Genomic DNA, 22,161 nt, shown 5'->3' with positions numbered 1-22,161 from the left:
GGTTAATTTTTTGAAATAATCTTAATCAGTGTGTTTTTGTAAAGAGTGAGGAGTAAATAAATTCAGTCATTATCAAATTCAATTTTTAATACTTCTAGCTAAATAAATATTGTACATAACTCTACATTAATTGTATTTTACCAATAACAACATTTAATTTTTCAGTTTAGGGGTCAACAGCGTCCTGTTTGAAGTTCTGGACAGCAGGCTTGTAATGACTTCAGTATATGCATATGAACTGTACAAAAATCTCAGCATTATGAATGTAAAGAAGAATTTTATGGTGCATTAAACAAGGTGTCAGTTAAAGTTGGGGTGAACGAAAATTTGGGGAACAAGAAACTACTATGAACGATTTTGTAAAAGAAAAAAACTAATAAAAGTGCAGCTGTAGTTGACTGATTTTTCTGCACTACAGAAATTTATTGTATCAGTTCACAATTTTCTGTACTCAGAAGGATTTAGATTATTTTCTTGGTTTGTTGTTTTGTGTTGCCAGGAGCTTTCACCCACAACACAGAGATTTTGATCGGGGACAGGCTTAACAAATGATTATAAATATTCATGGTGACAGAACTGGCCACGTGATACTGTGCTCAAAATCATCTTTGATAAATAAATTCATATTATATGGCCAGACGACAGTGTCAAGAAAGTCTGTTTTGGCTAAGTTTAAGAACTTAGGAGATTGACATCAGTATTTTCACAAAACTGCAGACATATTGCTATAAGATAATCACAAAGTTTAGCTTAAAATACTAGTTTAAAGTAGATATTGGAAAATTTCTGCATGGGCATTTCTCTTACTTAACCTGAAACAACAGTTTCTTATTTCAGGTCATTCCAGTGAAAGTAAAATACAGTGCAAATACATATAGATTTGAAAGAAATCGGTCTGTTGCAGAAAAAAAATCATGGATTGCTCATTTTACTATTAGCAAACTTTTTTCGCGACTGTAGTGCGTAGTAGACTAAGTTTTAAGTTCATTTTCTCACGACGCTTAATACACTATCTCCAGCTACGACAATCATGTTTGTGACTCATGTCGCTGATGCACTAAATAATCAGCCTACCGAGAGTCTCACCTCGTTACAAGTGATGGATGATGGATCAAAACACACAACGCCGATCATAAATGCACTGACGTCTCAGAATATGTTGTAATACAAGAGGAAAACTTACGGGAACGTTGGCGCATTGCTGACAAGTCAGACAACAACCTTTGAAAATGAACAGTAGAATGGGCTTGGATTTATATCTAGCTATTAATTATTTCGAAAACAGTCGATTAGAGAAAACAATATTAAGAGACTGGTTGCATATAGCAACAGTAAATACATAATTTTCAACAGAAGGACATTAAATGTTTTTCATTGAGGTATTCGTAATTGGATAGGATTGTAGGTTAATTCAGTGCCGTTGTTTGGTCAAATTATTCTTGTATCACTTCCCTAGTTTGAGTTTCTTTTCAGGTGAGCATTATTGGAAAGCAGAATGGTAACAGGATTGAGCCATACAAAGCTCCAAATGGCAATGAAATTTTGATTCTCCACCATGGTATACTCACTGTGGAGGAAACACTTCAGAGGGAACATTCTCCAAACATATGGCTTATATGGTTGTGCCGTATTGCTGGATGGCTTCTGCTTTTCCAGGGTTCATCATATCTGAATGGATTACTGCGATTTGTCTGTATGTATCATGGCTATTCTATTCTTGAATTCTTTTTTCCAACTGTTTGGTTCCCTTAATGTTAATGTAATATATTAAAATACTTTGTTGCTGTAGAGACATATGAGATTTTATAATATAATGATGAGATAAAAGAAATTATTCAAATAGTTAAGGGAGACGAAAATTTAATAGTGATAAGTAACTGGAATTCGATAGTAGGAAAAGGAAGGGAAGGCAATACTGCACCTGAGTATGGACTCGGGGAAAGGAATGAAACAGGGAGCCACCTGGCAGAATTTTGCACAGAGCACAATTTCACTCTCACTATCACCTTGTTTAAAAATGATGAAAGCAAGCTGTGCACTTTGAAGAGACCTGGAGACACTGGAAGATTTCAGATTGATTATATAATAGTAAGACAGAGACTTAGGAACCAGATTTTAAATTGTAAGACGTTTCCAGGAGCAGATGTGGACCCTGACCACAATTTATTGGTTATTATTTGTAAGTTAAAACTGAAGAAACTGTAAAAAGGTAGGAAATTAAGTAGACAGGATCTGGATAAACTGACGGAACCAGTGGTTGTAGAGAGTTTCAGAGGGAGCATTATGGGACGATTGACAACGTCAGGGGAAAGGAATACAGTAGAAGACGAGAGAGATGAAACAGTAAAGGCAGCGCAGGATCAAATAGGTAAAAAGACAAGACTAAGTAGAAACCCTTGGAAAACATAGGACATACTGACTTTAATTGATAAAAGGAGAGAATATAAAAATGCAGTAAATGAAGCAGGTGAAATGGAATCCAAACGCCTAAAACACAAGATTGACAGGAAGTGAAAAATGGCTACACAGGAATGGCTATAAGGAAAATGTAAGGATTTGCAAGCACGTATCGTTCGGGGAAGGATAGATACCGCCTGCAGGGAAATTAAAGAGGCCTTTGGGGAAAAGATAAGCAGCTGTATGAACATCAAGAGCTCAGATGGAAAACCAGTCCTAAGCAAAGAACGGAAAGGTGAAAGGTGGAAGGAGCATAGAGAGGGTCTATACAATGGAGATGAACTTGCAGGCAATGTTATAGAAACAGAAGAGGAGGTAGATGAAGATGAGACAGAAGCTATGATAGGACGAGAAAAATTTGACAGAGCACTGAAAGACGTAAATCGAAACAAAACCCCAGGAGTAGATTATATTCCGTCCCAACTATTGATAGCCCTGGGAGAGCCAGCCATGACAAAACTCTTCCATGTGGTGTGCAAGATGTATCAGACAGGCGAAATACCCTCAGACTTCGAGAATAATATAATAATTCGAAATTACAGAGAAAGGAGTTGCTGACAGGTGTGAAAATTAACGAACTATCAGTTTAATAAGTCATGGCTGCAAAATACTAGCACAATTTTTTACGGAAGGATGGAAAAACTGATAGAAACTGACCTTGGAAAAAATCAGTTAGGATTCCGTAGAAATGTAGGAACACACGAGGCCATAGATAGGTTAAAGAAAGGCAAAACTGCGTTCATAGCGTTTGTAGACTTAAAGAAAGCATTTTATAATGATCACTGGAATACTCTCTTTGAAATTTTGAAGGTATCAGGGATAAAATGTAGGGAGCGAAAGGCTGTTTACAACTTGTACTGAAACCAGACGGCAGTTTTAAGGTTCGATGGACATAAAAGGGAAGCATTGATCAACAACAGAGTGGGACAGGGTTGTAACATATCCCTGATGTTATTCAATTTGTACATTGATCAAGCAGTAAAGGAAACCAAAGAAAAATTTGGAGTAGGAATTAAAGTTCAGGGAGAAGAAACAAAAACTTTGAGGTTTGCCAATGACAGTGTAGTTCTGTCAGGGACAGGAAAGGACTTGGAAGAGCAGTTGAACAGAATGGACAGTGTCTTGGAAGGAGGATACAAGATGAACACCAACAAAAGCAAAACAAGGATAATGGAATTTAGTCGAATTAAATCAGGTGATGTTGAGGGAGTTAGACTAGGAAATGAGACTCTGAAAGTAGTAGGTGGGTTTTGCAATTTTGACAGCCAAATAACTAATGATGGTTGAAGTAGATAGGAGATAATGGCAATGGCAAGAAAAGCGTTTCTGAAGAAGAGAAATTTGTTAACATCAAATATAGATTTAAGTGTCAGGAACTCTTTTCAGAAAAAGTTTGTATGGAACGTAGTCATGTATGGGAGTGAACCATGGACAGTAATCAGTTCAGACAAGAAGAAACTAGAAGGTTTTGAGATATGGTGCTACATAAGAATGCTGAAGATTAGATGGGTAGATCACGTAACTAATGAGGAGGTACAGAATAGAATTAGGGTAGAAAAGAAATTTGTATTACAACCTGATTAGTAAAAGAGAGAGGTTGATAGGACACATTCTGAGACATCAAGTGATTACCAATTTAGTACTGGAGGGAAGTGTGGGGTTACAAATCGTAGAGGGAGACCAAGAGATGCACAGAGTAAACAGAGGAAGAAGGATGTAAGTTGCAGTTGTTATTCGGAGATGAAGAGGCTTGCACAGGATATAGTAGCATGGAGAGTTGCATCAAACCAGTCTTTGAGTGAATACCACAACAACAACAGCTGCAGCGGTAAATATAGTACCGACTATCATAACATCCGCCAACATATACAGACCTATCATTTCGACGGAGATGTACAATAAGGGCTGTAAACTAAGGAATGAAAAATTCGCTGCACCTAGCGTTATGTAGGTTCTAATGTAAATTATTACATGAAGTATGCATTCTAGAGACCTGCGATGTTATATTGTTGCTCTATAATAAGTAGTAGAATATTACGATGTACAGGTCTTTAGTTCAGAAGTTTAGAACATCTATGACAGATTGGTTGTACAGTGATTTGTCCACCAAAAATAGTTGAAATGCTTACCATTTTATTTTATTAAAAGTGCAAATTAAAACTTGGTAACGGAACGGAGACGACGTGACAGTTTATGTAGGTCACCATGTGGTGGTCTAGAGGCTCGAGACACGTGCTTCAATTAATGTGCTCACGTATTTACAGCTGACGCTGTATGATATGTGCTAATACAGTGACGGAAATGGAAAATTTTTCTCCATGAACACCTTGACCTAACGGTAGTGTACCTGATACTCCAGTATTCCCATGGCTGTGGCATCTGTTGATTAAAATTTAATCCTATGACGAGCTTATTTTCACTAGAGGTGGAATTTGGCGTTTATGGACGCTCGAACTTCTCGGCGTAGGCAGTTCCGCCAAAGACCGGCAGCCGCTTTGGACGCGAAGAGCATTCGACTTCTCCCGTTCGGGCATCTAATGTTGGAGTGGCCCGACAGTCTAATCTAATAAACGCATAATCATTACTTTTATTGCGGTTGAAGTTGCGAGCTAACATCCCTAAGAAGTTTGGACTCACATGCGGATCCTCTTCGTCGAAATGTCTTGGCTCAAACACGTCTAGGGGTTGAATCGCACGTGTCGCATTACACGCCCTAAATTAAACACTTGTGACCCTTTGGTTAAATTGTCTTGCTGATGGCAAGTTTGCGAAATACAAAGTTAATATAATATATAATAACAGTAATAATAATATCGGGAGCTAAATTAACGACCCATAAATGATGTAGGCCACACAGTTGCAATCTGGTTAGAATAATGTTTATTCAGAAAGCAAACTAACAGCGAAAGTGGTCGTATTTAGAGTTACTGTTACACTCAAGCGCATATCCATCTGACACAATTAGATCATTCACAGTCTCATCGCGAAACACAAGTCCAGTACTCCACCTCGTTACTTATACGAGAAGTTACGAGTTCACATCAGGCGCGCGGCTGCTCACCGCTCAGAGACTATGTCCCGCGATACTACACAACGCGAATTTTTCTAAGTCGTTTCACTTCCTAGCTATCTAAGGACCGACCGTCAGCTTTCGCGTCTCAATCCGACCTGTACCCTTTGGTGTCTAGATCAGAACTGCCCACTGCCCGTCTCCGACAGCGCGCCGAACATCTTCCTGAACTGACTAGCGCAGTTCCCTTTCCTGAAGCCGTCCATCTGATTGGCTACAGATGATTCTACATTACTTTACATTTTAACATATTTAAATAATCAAAGCTTTCAGGTTCTAAATGAAGTAACAGCAATATCCATTACATAATAAACGTTAAATTCTTTTACATAAAACCAATACAATTTCTTTCTTAGCTTTGAATGTCACGCCCAGTAGCCATGCACCAAGGAAGAACAAAAGTAACTATTAAGCACTAAACTTTGCAACCAATATTCTATTACCTAATGATTGAATAAGGTGTCATGCTGTCATCGTGCAATGTGTTTTGTGTGGAGGAAATGATGGTCTGATGCTTAACTGTAAATACTGATAATTTAAATTTACAATATTTTTTAAACAAATAAAGTTACAACGTTTGACATTTTAATGATGCGCTTCTATATGAAATGTCGATCGTTAAGATCGACCAAAGCGATCAGATTTTGGCATTCAGGTTTTTGTTATAAAACTTGTTAATTTCACTTTAACAGTAAATCCTGAACTATTATAGATATGATCAATATTCAAGTTTTATTGGGATCACCATGAAAATATATGGAGGATGGCACATTAAAATTGCTGTGGCTTCATTCCCTGCATTACTACAGAATTAAATAGTTTGCATAAATGTTTCCCTTTATGGCCGATCTTAGGTCCGCCATATGTAACACTGCTACGTCTCCTTGGCCTCTACTGGGTGTTTCCCTATGACGTAAGTTCTCGTCTGTCTCACTCGCACTCTACAGCGCTTAGGCCTCAATAGACGATACACGTCTGTGAGTTTCCCCATCTCGTGGTGAATCTGCGCCCTTTGGCCACGCGGTCCAGGACGACAGGGTTCGTTTCACAATTCCTGTAGGCTGACTCTTTCGGCCATATATTTAAATGAAAGTGAAATGCTCGTTAACCTACAAAGTTAGGTGTAATGCTACTCAGGCAGAGGAACTCTGCAGAGAACTCTTCCTCGTCTTTTTACAACGCTTGAGGAAACGGAAAGTCTCAACCCAAGGCAACGCAGTCATCTTAGAATTCACGGCACCCACACAACCATTCAACTAAAGACCTGTGACTGAGAGACAGGTGCGTACTTTCCTTGTGTTTCCGTTTGTTCACTGTCAGCTCCAGCAAGTAGACGAGCTACACTACCCGGGTGCCTACACTATGTTTCAGTACAGGAGAGTCGAAGTCAGTTTTGTGTTACCTTTTCAATAACATCATTATTACGTGAATGGTACACTGTGTTATGCTTATGAACAGATCTTGAGGAGAAGATGTGACTTAACGAATAAAAAATATTGGGTGCTATTTAAAAAAAATGTGCTTGGTAGCTGAACAACATATTCTTGATACAGTTTTTATTTGCTTCTGGACATAAAGTTATTTGGGATGGTCAAGATGAATGGGGTATCGTGTACATTAATTGGTTCTGCGAAGAAATTTGTTGTTGGAACAGAGGGAATACGCTACAAAAAAATTACTCTGTCTCCACATAAACTGCAATATACTACTAGCTAAACTTCTTATGGAGGCTGAATAGTTTCTGAAAATATGTGTTCCTGGATAATGGACACCCGTCGGGTAATAGTAAATACCACTGCGTATTTTATATTGGGTTGGTGCATAAATTCGTAGCGTTTTTCCATAAGTCTAATACACACAACAGATACATGTAACAGAGACTTTAATATCAATAATGTATTCTCTTTCATTATTTATAACAGTATGCCAACGCCAGGGTAACTTTTTGTTTAACGACTGTAGAAACCACGTGGTTTTGAGACGAAGAACTCGTCGAGCCACGTACGGAGCTCATTTTCATCCGGAAAGGATTGTCCTCGAAAGCTGTTCGATAGAAAGCGGAAACGGTGAAAGTTTGTGGGCTCAATATCAGGTGAATAAGGAGGGTGCGGAATGACTTCCCAAACCAACTCCTATATAGCGTTTTTCTGTCAATATAGCAGAATGCGTGCGGGCATTGTCGTGGAGTAGCACCACTTCCCGCAGTCTTCCTGGTCATTGTTCTTGGACTGCGTCTGCGAGACGTTTCAGTTGTTGACTTTAAATGTCAGCAGTGATGGTGAAACCTCGGGGAAGAAATTCGTAGTACACCGCACCGTTACTGTTCCACCGGATGCATAAATTATCTTTTGCGGATGCGCGCATGACTTTGTACAGGGAATTGCAGCTTTATTTTTGCTCAACCATTCCTTTCTTTTTCTAATGTTAGCATAAAGACAGCATTTCTCGTCATCAGTAACGTTACAGCAAGCAGAGATGGACATGTGGCCAACCACTGTTTTTTGTGATTTTGGCTTGGAGCATGCCGGCCGATGTGGCCGAACGGTTCTAGGCGCTTCAGTCCGAAACCGCGCTGCTGCTACAGTCGCAGGTTCGAATCCTGCCTCGGGCATGGATGCGTGTGTTGTCCTTAGGTTAGTTAGGTTTAAGTAGTTCTAAGTCTAGGGGACTGATGACAGATGTTAAGTCCCATAGTGCTTAGAGCCATTTGAACCATTTGCTTGGAGCATGTTGCACCCACACGCAGTTCATCACATTTTCAAGTTATCGAGTACAGTGACATGGATCATAGTGGATTAACTTCATCAATTCCCGAAGGTCTCCTGGACTTGGAGAGTCACTACTGTCAAAACGATCTTCCTTAAAACGAGAAAATCATTTTCTTGCTGTGCTCTGTCCAGTGGCATTATCCTCATACACGACGCAAATATTTCTGGCTGCCTCCGCTGCTGTCACCCACCTATTAAACTCAAACAGAAGACTGTGACGGAAATGTTCCGATTTCTTCACTTGGCACTCAGTTATGTATCGTCCACAGCGTCACTCACTATCTCCAACTGACAAAATGTCATTATGTAAACTGAAATAGCAGCAGTTGACTACAAACAAAGAACGACAATCTATAAACAAACACTTAGCAGTCGGAATACCAACATCCAAAACGCTAAGAACTTATGCATTAACCTAATGTACAGGGTAAATCACCAAAGACTTGCACCACAAAATATTGCGGAAATAGAAAGTGCTATTGTGTGGTTTTCACACAATGGATTGGTAGTCAGGGCGTCGTATTTTTACCCTATCAACAGATTGTAATAATGGTTTGAAAGTGCATATTTTGTGGAAACACACTTTTTTTAAATGGGACAATGCATGTTGACATTAACATACTAAAAGTGGTTCAAAATGGCTCTGAGCACTATGGGACTCAACTGCTGAGGTTATTAGTCCCCTAGAACTTAGAGCTAGTTAAACCTAACCTAAGGACATCACAAACATCCATGCCCGTGGCAGGATTCGAACCTGCGACCATAGCGGTCGCGCGGTTCCAGATTGTAGCGCCTAGAACCGCACGGCCACACTGGCCAGCAGTAAGAGTGTTACTACACATTGTTCGTCACCATGTATGGTGGCAATTGTGGGGAGGGCGTTTCTGCTAGTAGCGAACTGCCCTTGTTAAATCCACCCCAGACGTTATATAATTTCAGACCAACAAGCGACATAGTGGCAGATGCGCTAGCAGTGGTACAGGAGGAACAAGATAACGTCGAAATCACGTAAGATAAAATCTCTAGTCATGACATGGAAATCGTTAACACAGTTACATCAGAAGCTGTAGCCCAGAAGCGTGCAAAGATTCGTGAGGTGGTCCAAGCAGTAGTCACAAAATTACGAAAACGACAGATGGTCCTGAACCAGCTTCATAACAAGCATCGAGCGCAGCGTTGGTTCCATCCATCAGTGAAAATCAATAACTTTCTTTCTTTTGCTACTGCCTTTATCCCACAATGAGCGCAGGGCGCCAGGGTTAAGTACGAAATTGGCATGGTTAATTTGAAGGGGTGGCCAGATGCCCTTCCTGCCGCCACCCCATACCCCCTGGGATGGAAGAAGTGTACCCCAGCTGCCTGCGTCTAGTGTAAATCGTGAAATAGTGCGAATGTGTTTCAAATGTCTGCGAGTCGTGTAACTGAGGCGGGGCGTGGAGACCAGCCCGGTATTCACCTAGGAGGATGTGGAAAACCGCCGAAAAACCACATCGAGGCTGGCCGGCCGTCGTCGTTAATCCGCCGGGCGGATTCGATCCGGGGCCGGCGCGCTTACCCGAATGTAGGAAGCAGCGCGTTAGCGCTCTCGGCTACCCTGGCGGGTAGTGAAATTCAATAACACCACCAGCAAAAAGAGGGAAGTACCGCTATATCTCTAACACTGTTACGCAAATTATATCATCTGGCTGTAATAGTGTTAAAATTGAATAGTAACTTTCCATACCAGACAACAGGGTATAATAAAAGATACAATGATTGAATGGTCAGACGAAGGAACAATGGCTGTCTTTTAGTCATCCAAACGGTGTGTTAAGAAAAATCAACGAAAATGGACAGATTAGGGAAACATCGTGGCCAGTGTGTCGTGTAAGCTTCAAAGCGCAGAAACGGCCCGACTCTGTTTATATACGTGATGTCCGCTGTTCTGTTGGACCGTATGTGAGACCTGTTCTGCACCGTTTTAATTGCCTACAATACGGTCTGCTAGTAAACAATGTCGTAGTCTGAAACGCTGTGCACACTACGCTGGGCTGCACGGCATTAACGGGTGTGACATACAAACACCCCCCTTCTACGTCCACTGCGCAGCAGGGAATCCGTCTTATTCTAGAGTGGTCGGAGTACGTCCGACAGTAGAAAATTGAGCAGTGCATAAGCAAGTCATAACATACCGGGAAGAAGCCTCACAATTAAGTTTCGTGACGTACGTAGACGTAGTCACGGGAAACTTGGCGCTTTCCCAAATATTTGTATGCCCTCAGCATAGCACAGCTATTAAAGACATGAGTGGTACCTATTGTCGGACTTATCCGACGGAACAGACACCACTCATATCTATCGTTCTATGGGCACGACTGCTGTTTGACGAAAAAGTTTCAGGCGTACGCACAATCATCGTACGTAGTCCTACGGGAATCAGAAATCTGCTAGTAGGGTATTAATGGGCGGGGATCGTTGCGGTGCGACGGAAGGGAAGTTAGGAATTGAGAGGTGCTGGAAAGCGTGTGCGCATGGTCGGGGTGGTTAAGACAACCGTTCCACAGAAGAAGAGCACAGCGTGGCACAAATTTTCAGCTTTTGCCGTTGCATTGCCACAGTGCCTTTTGCAGCTGCAAGCCATTATTTCCTTCCTATCCTTTTCCCATACCCTTTTCTTATCGTTACTTTCACTATAATTATTACATTATAGCTAGTCGTCTAGTCGCCTGACACAAGTGGACAACACGAAATCACAAAATGTAAGGAACAGCTTTTCTGCAAGTCAACCGCTTCAACAGACTACGTGTTTTACCGATGACGGCTAGATATACTAGTGAACGACACCACATTTTTCAGAGTTCAAGAAGCAACAATGAAGCAAATAGGGCTCAGGCGGAGACAGTAGCGGAAAGAGTACATTCGATACCATATAATGCGTACAAGAGCTTATAGATCCCAAGCAGAATTTAAAAAATTCCGATAGGAAACAACGCATATACATAGCAGTCCCACATGCTTCAGCAGGGCCCAGTTGTTCAGAAAGACTTTATAGAGGCAGTTTATAACGAATGTATTAAGACAGATAATGGGTAGCCCACCTGCAGGATCGAACGACACTAACGTAAAGAATTCATCGCAGAATCGCTAGTGGATCTGGCTTACAACAATGGAGGGGTATTTAAGAATATACCTCACAGGAGAACTCGTTTCATTAAAAGTAACAAACACAGCCTCCAACCAGACATCAGTATGTGCAGTATTTCAAACGTTGTTGCTGCCAAATGAACTATTTCTGTTTTCTCGGTTTAAAGTAATTAGATCTTACAGAGATGATGGACATGGGAAAGTACGCTTCTCATAAGAAAAGAAATAGCGTATAAAATTTAAGTAAATGGTAGCTAAGAGATATCTCTTCAACTTGCTTCACCTACATGATGCAGAATGAAAATCGTAATGTCGGTTTACAGATCGCAAAGGGAGACTGTAGCGAAACAACTGGATATGCTGCTTAATTCGATAGCGCAACCGAAGATAGTACCAAGTGGCTTTCATGCTCATCACCCTACTTAGTGTCGGCGAAATGATAGCATAGATTGCCAACGACGATAACTTTATCGTTATAAATGACGGTTCCCCGACGAGGCTACCTGCACCACACCAACGGTTTAGCGCTGTAGATTAAAGTTTGGTGTCGACTATTTTAACTTTAGACTTCACGTGGAAAGTAGTAGCAGAGTTCTTTGGATCTGATAATCTACCCACTGTTCTCAGATGTGACGCAGTAGCGATACGTGGTGTCATATGGCCAACTTAGAAGTGGAATATTCGGAAAGCAGATTGGAACAAATACCCACTGTTCTCATATGTGACGCAGTAGCGATACGTGGTGTCATATGGCCAACGTAGAAGTGGAATATTCGGAAAGCGGATTGGAACAAATACAATTCCAGAAAGCAAAGAAGCAACGACAGACTACAACAATTTTATTTCTATTGAAGAAGCTGTAACGGTATCTGTTCCACAAAATAAAACCATTACTCCAAAAACTACAATATTACCAGTGTTGTGGTATGAGGAATCCAATAATACATTGCTGGACCGAAGTAACATCATAAAACTGTACGGAAGGCGCGCTTCGGAAGAAAATTGTAGAAATTTCAATAGACTGCAGAGAAATGAAAAGCGACCATTCAAAAATAAGGAGAAATCTGCATGCATAAACTGTGTAACAGCCTCCACAATGCGTACCCAGCCTAGCCATCTGGCAACAAAGTAAGAGTTTACGTAGAGTTTAGGACAACAATGTATCACATCGTTTCCGAACAAATTAGCAAATGACTGCTTGAAACAGTTGGCAGCAGGCTCAGTTGAACAACTTAGTGATGAGGAAGGTAAAGAAGGAGACAATTTCTTGAACAATTGCTTTAGTGTTGGAGAACTGAACGGAGGCCTGCTATCTGGGAGAAGTAGTGCTCCAGGGACTGACAATATACAATACCGCATGGTATCTTCATTAACTCAGAAAGGGAAGAGCCATCTCTGTAGTATGTTTAATAATATTTGGAACAAAACACTCGTAATCCCCGAATGCAAGACGTCACGAATAGTGGTGATAGGGAAACACATTAAACCAACTAATGAAGCCAACTCGTATAGGCCAATAACACTCCCGAGCTGCGTTCAGAAAGTACCCTAAAGGATGTTGAAACAAAGTCTAGAGTGGTTGTATGAGCACCACAACCGTTTCCCAAAGGCAGCTTTTGATTTTCAGTGAGGCCATGACGTGAACGAAACACTCTTACGGTAAAATTAGTTACCGTTATACATCTCAGCCGCAACGGATAGCTCATTGCTAAGATGACCGTTTATAATGGTTTCATTTCAACATCGTTTATTTCTTGTTCAAAGAATATAATTTAAACAATTTTTCAGCTTTTCCTGTGACATGAGGACAATTTAACATGTTTGTTGGTAATAAAATCAAAAGCTTGTTAACTTGCCAAACAGACCATAGATACCGCATGGTCAATATGATTAGCTGTGGTTCGTTGATTGTTCAGGTTTGATTATACATCGCCGCTGTATGCTCCTGAAGTTATTCATCTGCAGCTACCAAAGCTGTAATTAAATTGTAGAAACGTAGGTTCGCGGCTGACTCTCTTTAGACGATACAAAACTAATTAACCTTCAATAAGACCAGTGACAACTCAAGTGTGGAAACATCGATTAATAATTACAAGTCTGATTACATGAAAGAGCATTGTTCATGCCCCAAAATCTGTGTTTAACTCACAAGTCGACGTTACTCTTCAAACTGATCAGCTTCTCCTCTATGATCAGTGCTAGTAATGCCCCAAGTGAGTCATTAAAGCACTTCTAAACCTGAAGTAGCTTCACTCAGTCCAAATTATGGGTCCAAAATACAATGGAAAAATGTTAAAGTCTCAGAGTGAACATTTGAATTACGTCAAAGTCTGTACATGAAACCCAGTCCTGTTGCAAACTGTAAGCCCAGCCCTTGAAGTGTAATGCAGGTCAAATTCTTTCAGTTCTCGATCGTCACTCCATAATGTACTGTCTAGAGAGGTTATACTTCTTGAAAATGTCTTTACACTTCAAAATTGAGATTCGCACTAACCCTAGCTAACGCTTCTCGCGAAATTATCGACCATAAAACAGAGGAGGTTATGCGTCTAAAAATTTGCAACGCTAGTCTTTCTTGTCTGTCTGCAGGCTACCCTTATACACTATCTGATCAAGAACTTATGGTCATCTATTAGTGGACATCAGAATGAAGTGTGTCCAGTCTTCATCTTAATGGCGGCTTGAAAACTACTGGGGACGCTTTCAGTGAGGTGTCTGAATGCATGCGAAGAAATGACACCTCATTCTTCGTCAAGAACTGAAACCAGAGAATGTAGTGACGTTGAACGCAGGGTTCTGGAGCGAAGTCGACGTTCTAACTAATCCAAAAGGTGTTCCAGTGCGTTCAGATTGGGACACAGAGCAGGCCAGTCGTTTTCAGAGATGCTACTGTCCACAAACCATAGCCTCACTAATGCTGTTTCATGCCAGGATGCATTATCATGCTGATAGAGTCATCGCCTCCGAAATGTTCCTCTACCGTACGCATTACACAATGTTGTAAAATTCATTCATATCCCATTACATTTAGTTATTTCTCAAGCGGCATAAGGGAACCACACCCTATCCACAAAAACATCCCATCCCATACCACCATCTCTTCTGTACTTCACTTTTGACACTACACATGATGGCCGAGCGGTTCTAAGCGCTACAGTCTGGAGCTGCGCGACCGCTACGGTCGCAGGTTCAAATCCTGCCTTGGGCATGGGTGTGTGTGATGTCCTTAGGTTAGCTAGGTTTAACTAGTTCTAAGTTCTAGGGGACTGATGACCTCAGAAGTTAAGTCCCATAGTGCTCAGAGCCATTTGAACCATTTGAACTACACATGATGGCAGGTAAAGTTCTCCTGGAATTCGGCAAACGCAAATGCTTTCATTGGATTGCCTCAGGGTACAGAGTGGTTCATCACTCCAAATCACTCGTTTCCAGACATCCACTGCCCAGTGAGATCGCTCTTTACACCACCTAACGCGTCACTTAGCATTGACTACAGAGGATGCTCGACTATTGTAGCCCATTCTCTTTTAATTCCTTACGCACGGTCGTGGTGCTAGCTGGAGTGCTGGTAGCACTTTGGAACTCACGAGTTATTCCTCCCGCTGATTTCATACGATTTTTTACAACTACCTTCCACAGTGCTCGACGGTCCCTGTCCGTCAGGACATAAGGTCTGCTAGTCTTAGTTTAGCAGTAGTTGTCCCTTCGCATTTCCAATTCACATTCACCTCCTCAATCATCAAACTGGGTAGCTTTAGAAGGGTTGAAATGTCCCCGATGGATTCGTTATTCAGGTGACGTCTAATGACTAGGCCACATTCGAAGTCACAGAGCCCTCCTGTCTATCCACTCTGCTGTTACTACTACTGACAAGATGGCACTTCCCGCTTCCTTTTATACTAGCGGTTCCGCCTTTCGTGATATCTAGTGGTAAATTTCTTATTATATAAGTGTGTTCTGATGCGTTTGATCAGATAATGTATAAGGGTCTCTGCCTCCTCTCACCCTTCCGCATCAGATATGTATGAGTGCTCTGCCCTCTAACCACACTCGCAAGTAGTTTCTTTTACAACATTTGTACAAACCATATTAAATCTAAATACGCCAATATGAGCATGCTAATGCGCCGATGGAAACTTTACCAATAATGTTATTATGCTATTAGGTGTTATTTACTAGTTCTCATCAACGTGAATTGTTGTACAATGAAAGAAACGTAAGTGCATCCAACAGCAGATATTCATGCAGTATGACACTATGGCAGGAGGAACAAGACTTCTGGTCAGGTGCATACAGGGTTATAAGTACAAAATCAAATATGGGTAATGCAGGAGTAGGTTTAATAATGAATAAAACAGTAGGAACGCGGATAAGCTGCTACGGACAGCATAGTAAACGCATTATTGTAGCCAGGATGGACACGAAGCCCACGCCTACCACAGTAGTACAAGTTTATATGCCAACTAGCTCCGCTGATGATTAAGAGATTGAAGAAATGATGAGGTCAAAAGAATTATTCAAATATTTAAGGGAGACGAAGATTTATTAGCCATGAGGGACCGGAATTCGATAGTAGGAAAAGGAAGAGAAGGAAAAGTGTTAGGTGAATATGGACTGGGTGTAAGGAATGAAAGAGGAAGCCGCCTGATAGAATTTTGCACAGAGCATAACTTGATCATAGCTAACACTTGGTTTAAGAATCATGAAAGAAGATTCTATACGTGCGAAGATTGTCTACGTGGAAGAGACCTGGAGGCACCGGAAGATTTCAGATAGATTATATAATGCTAAGACAGAGATTTAGAACCAGGTTTTAAACTGTAAGACATTTCCAGGGACTCTGACCAAAATTTATTGGTTATAAACTCTAGATTACAGCTGAAGAAACTGCAAAAAGGTGGGAATTTAAGGAAACGGGACCTGGATAACCAGAAGTTGTAGAGAGTTTCAGAGGGAGCAATAGACAACGATTCACAAGAACGTGGGAAAGGAATACACTAGAAGAAGAATGGGTAACTTTGAGACATGAAATAATGAAGCAGCAGAGGATCAAGTAGGCAAAAAGACGAGGGCTGCTAGAACTCCTTGCATAACACATGAGATACTGAGTTTAATTGCTGAAAGGGGAAAATGTAAAAATGCAATAAATGAAGCAGGCGGAGAACCAACTATACGAATATCAAGGCCTCAGATGGAAAACCAGTCCTAAGCAAAGAAGGGAAAGCGGAAAGGTGGAAGGAGGGTATAGAGGGTCTCTACAAGTCCGATGTAATTGAGGACAATGTTATGGAAATGGAAGAGGACGTTGATGAAGATAAAATGGTAGATATTATACTGCGTGAAGAATTTGACAGAGTACTGAAAGTTCTAAGTTGAAACAAGGTCCCGGGAGTAGACAACATTCCGTTAGAGCTACTGATAGCGTTTGAAGAGCCAGCCATGACAAAACTCTTCCATGTGGTGTGCAAGATGTATGAGACAGGAGAAATACCCTCAGACTTCAAGAAGAATATAATAATTCCAATTTCAAAGAAAGCGGGTGCTGATAGGTGTGAAAAGTACCGAACTATCAGTTTAATAAACCACGGTCGCAAAATACTAACACGAACTTTACAGACGAATGAAAAAAACTGGTAGAAGTCGACGTTGGGGAAGATCAGTCAGGATTCCGTAGGAATGCAGGCACGGGCGAGGCAATACTGACCATACGACTTATCTTAGAAGATAGCTTAAGTAAAGGCAAACCTACGTTTATAGCATTTATAGACTTAGAGAAAGCTTCGGACAATGTTGATTGGAATAGTCTCTTTCAAATTCTAAATGTGGCAGGGTTAAGATACAGGGAGTGAAATGCAGGATCATGAAAGGAAAGCAGTGGTTGAGAAGGGAGTGAGACAGGATAGTTACTTATCCCCGATGTTATACAATTTATATACTGAGCAAGCACTAAAGGAAGCCAAAGAAAAATTTGGAGTAGGAACTAAAATTCAGATAGAAGAAATAAAAACCTTGAAGTTTGCCGATAACATTGTAATTCTGTCAGAGAGAGTAAAGGACTTGGAAGAGCAGTTGAACGGAATGTACAGTGTCCTGAAAGGACATAAGATAAACATCAACAAGAGCAAAACGAGGATAATGGAATGTAGACGAATGAAATTAAGTGATGCTGAGAGAATTAATTAGGAAACGAGACACTTAAATTAGTAGATGAGTTTTGCTAGTTGGGCAGCAAAATAATTGATGATGGTCGAAGTAGGGAGGATATAAAATGTAGACTGGTGTCAGCAAGGAAAGCGTTTCTGAAGAAGATAATTTTGTTAACTTCGAGTATAGTTTTACGTGTCAGGAAGTCTTTGGAAAGTATTTGTATGGAGAGTAATCATATATGGAAGTGAAACATGGGCGATAAACATTTTAGACAAGAAGATAATAGAAGCTTTTGAAATATGGTGCTACAGAAGAATACTGAAGATTACATGGGTAGATCACGTAACTAATGAGGAGGTACTGAATAGAATTGGAGAGAAGAGGAATTTGTGCCACAACTTGATTAGATGGGTCAAATGGTTCAAATGGCTCTGAGCACTATGGGACTTAACATCGGAGGTCATAAGTCCCCCTTGATTAGAAGAACGGATCGGTTGGCAGGACACGTTCTGAGGCATCAAGGGATCACCAATTTAGTATTGAACGCAGAGGGAGACCAAGAGATGAATACACTAAGCAGATTCAGAAGGATGTAGGTTGCAGTAGTTACTTGGGGATGAAGAGGCTTGCACAGGATAGAGTAGCATGGAGAGGTGTATCAAATCAGTCTCTGGACTAAAGACCACAACAACAACAACTGCAACACATGATATTGTGAAACCATTTTTCAATACCATTGTTGTGGCGCTCTCAGGAGTTATCTCCCTCAGTTTTTGCTTGTAAGTAAGAAAATTAGCATTATATAGTTTACAGTATATAGTTTTAATTGTATCAAACACATATAAATCTGTAAATGTAGTGTTGTGTTATTATTATTTTATATTAATCTTAACACATGAATTTGTGCCTGTTATGTTTCAATTTTTATTACTTACGAACTAGAGCCAAAGTTCTTTAGCGGTTTGCCGCTTATACGGCTAATGAATTTAGTGTATCGCTGATATCTTTACACCATTCAATTTCATTTGAAAAGCATCATCGATACACACACAGCTGGTCACTGTATAGAGTTTTATTTGAGATATATCAATTTTATATTAATTATCTAATTATGAAACATGAAAATTGCGTACAGTTTTCAGCGGACCAAACAAACCTTTGTACCAGAACCTTCTTCCTGAAATTTCCTTTCCAGTGGTGTGTTATATTTTATTGTAGCTCAGATGGTACTGGATTTTACCGATTTTCTGCCATTTTCATTGTTCATTATCAGACACCATTAATATGTTTTTACCTAGTGCCTAATAAATTAAGGCAATTCTACGTGCGTAAGTAGCCTTCTCAACATGAGAAATTCGAAGTGGGATTCGGTCAACATTATTTATTTTGAATAAAATGCCATCAAGATTTGCAGTTTTAATTTTACTTTGAAGATCCACTACCGGTTTTGGCCTCCAAAGCCATTATCCACTGATATACGCCGCGCTTCTTGAGAGAACACGGAACGACTTTGTCGGCCAAAACCGGTCTTGGTTTTTAAAATAAAAAGGAAAGTGCAACTGATGCTGGCATTGTATTCAAAATGAAGAGCACAACTGCAGAACCTGTATGCTGGACAAAAAATACTATTTATGTTAAGAAGACGTGTATAAATAGCTTGATCTAAAAATAATACAAGCTCGTATGTTTAACGTCAGCCTATTTCAACCAATCAGGAAATGTTCCGGTGATAAATATGTCAACATATAACACGTTTTGTTATCATTACACTCAAAAGTATAGAAAAAAGTGGAATGGTACCTTCGAATTAATCCCAAAAATTTTCATAGTGATACTTTTGTTTAACTGTAAAAACATAAACATGTGTCCAACAACTTACTTTATTGTTGTCTGAATGTGCTTCTTAATATGTTGGTTTTATTACGGATTCTCACCACTATGTATTTAATTTTTTGATAATACAGTTTGGAAGCCGACAAATGGTGCACTTTCTCTGTCAGCTACTTTGTTGGTGGTAGCTGTGGCTTGGTTCCAATATCGCCCACTATTTTCAGCAACAATGGCTATTGGCGCAACATTACCATTATTGTGGTCTGGGTTGCGCACATCACCGTAAGATATGTCTCTGAGAACTCTGTTTAAAAGAAGGTAAGTATTATTGTATTTTTATCCACTTCGTAGTATTAATTTACATTTATAATAAGAGCGTGCATACATTTTTAATTTTGATATGGACTACTTTCTCGCCAAACTGCGACCATTACAAAGGCTGTAGGCTGTGTTACATGGTATTAGCGTTATGTCTCTTGGTGGTGGATGAGATTCCTTCGTCTCTGTCTCAGTGCATCGTAGGATTGCGCGAAGGCTCTCCCGCGCCCGCGAACGGAATCCACACACTCTCGGTGATTTACGCCGCGCGGCACAAACTACGCGACGGATTGCTCAGTTGATCTACTAGGAAGCGTTTGTCGGTGGACTCGTATTAATTCTCAGTACTACTACAGTTTAGGAAAGTGTTTTGCTGAATCGAACGAGGTGCTGCAGTAGTTAGAACGTTGGACTCGCATTCAAGAGGACGGCGGTTCAAATCCCTCCTGTCCACAGATATTTTCGGTTTCCATGGTTTCCCTAAATCGCTGCAGACAAATACCAGAATGGTTTCTATGGCAAGGGCACGACCAATTTCCTTCCCCATTCTTTCGTAATCCAAGCTTGCGCTCCGTTTCTAATGACCGCGCTGTCGACGGGACATTAAATTCTTATCTTCCTTCCATTTTTTTTGTTTTAATGAGTGTCGCCAGTCTCGCAGTGAAATAAAATCCGGCACGCACTATTCCAGTGCCCTTTAGTAATATAAATGATTTCAGAAAGTCTCCCAGACCTGACCTCTGAACTCGAAAACATACACCGCTAACCAGCACTACACTGATAAGACTGAAAAATCCACTTCATCTGTAAATGGTATTTTACTAGCACGACTAGTTTCGGAGGCTGTTGGTTCATCATCGGATACTATACGTCATATGGTTTGCCAAGTCATGTGCGTGGGACAGACGGGTCAGTTATCGCAATACATACAAGACGTCCCTGACGAGATGGTCAGTATTCAGGTATATGACAGAAACAATCATTCGAAGCAAAAGAGTGTGGTAAACGGGCGCTTTAAAATTCGTACCCTAAGATCTGAGCACTTCTTCGTCTTCTATACTGTCGAACAAATCCCTTCTACTGCAAGCTCTTTGCTTTACATATTTTTGGAGGTGGTAGTATGGACTAAAACAAGAAAAAATGTCCAGTAAACATGGGCTCTATAATGCACGCCTTAAGAGCTATGTGCACTTTTTCGTCTTTGTTACCTTGAAACACATCTCTTCTACTGACTTTTTTGTCTTCTCTAGCGTGAAACACATCTCTTCCTCTGAACAAGTGCTCATAGCTCTTAAGGCATGTATTTTAGAGACCATATTTACTAGACATCTACATCTACATCTAAATCTACATGACTACTCTGCAATTCACATTTAAGTGCTTGGCAGAGGGTTCATCGAACCACAATCATACTATCTTTCTACCATTCCACTCCCGAACAGCGCGCGGGAAAAACGAACACCTAAACCTTTCTGTTCGAGCTCTGATTTCTCTTATTTTATTTTGATGATCATTCCTACCTATCTATGTAGGTTGGGCTCAACAAAATATTTTCGCATTCGGAAGAGAAAGTTGGTGACTGAAATTTCGTAAATAGATCTCGCCGCGACAAAAACGTCTTTGCTTTAATGACTTCCATCCCAACTCGCGTATCATATCTGCCACACTCTCTCCCCTATTACGTGATAATACAAAACGAGATGCCTTTTTTTGCACCCTTTCGATGTCCTCCGTCAATCCCACCTGGTAAGGATCCCACACCGCGCAGCAATATTATAACAGAGGACGAACGAGTGTAGTGGAAGCTGTCTCTTTAGTGGACTTGTTGCATCTTCTAAGTGTCCTGCCAATGAAACGCAACCTTTGGCTCGTCTTCCCCTCAATATTATCTATGTGGTCTTTCCAACTGAAGTTGTTCGTAATTTTAACACCCAGGTACTTAGTTGAATTGACAGCCTTGAGAATTGTACTATTTATCGAGTAATCGAATTCCAACGGATTTCTTTTGGAACTGATGTGGATCACCTCACACTTTTCGTTATTTAGCGTCAACTGCCACCTGCCACACCATACAGCAATCTTTTCTAAATCGCTTTGCAACTGATACTGGTCTTCGGATGACCTTACTAGACGGTAAATTACAGCATGATCTGCGACAACCTAAGAGAACTGCTCAGATTGTCACCCAGGTCATTTATATAGATCAGGAACAGCAGAGGTCCCAGGACGCTTCCCTGGGGAACACCTGATATCACTTCAGTTTTACTCGATGATTTGCCGTCTATTACTACGAACTGCGACCTTCCTGACAGGAAATCACGAATCCAGTCGCACAACTGAGACGATACCCCATAGGCCCGCAGCTTGATTAGAAGTCGCTTGTGAGGAACGGTGTCAAAAGCTTTCCGGAAATCTAGAAATACGGAATCAACCTGAGATCCCCTGTCG

General features: G+C 40.7%; 1 protein-coding gene across 4 annotated transcripts in view; it reads left to right on the top strand.

Annotated features, from left to right (window-relative positions):
* Positions 1-22,161, top strand: part of LOC126470100 (transmembrane protein 43 homolog) — a 228,421-nt gene that overhangs the window by 192,068 nt on the left and 14,192 nt on the right. For all 4 annotated transcript variants that reach the window (XM_050097669.1, XM_050097671.1, XM_050097672.1 and 1 more), the window contains exons 6-7: positions 1,474-1,693; positions 19,530-19,713. In XM_050097669.1, coding sequence (XP_049953626.1) covers positions 1,474-1,693; positions 19,530-19,681 — 372 coding nt within the window. In that variant the 3' untranslated portion in view covers positions 19,682-19,713. The remainder of the gene's footprint in view (positions 1-1,473; positions 1,694-19,529; positions 19,714-22,161) is intronic.

Source organism: Schistocerca serialis, chromosome 3, assembly GCF_023864345.2.
Source record: "Schistocerca serialis cubense isolate TAMUIC-IGC-003099 chromosome 3, iqSchSeri2.2, whole genome shotgun sequence".
Taxonomy (NCBI): Eukaryota; Metazoa; Arthropoda; class Insecta; order Orthoptera; family Acrididae; genus Schistocerca; species Schistocerca serialis.
This window is presented reverse-complemented; position numbering and strand designations above follow the sequence as displayed.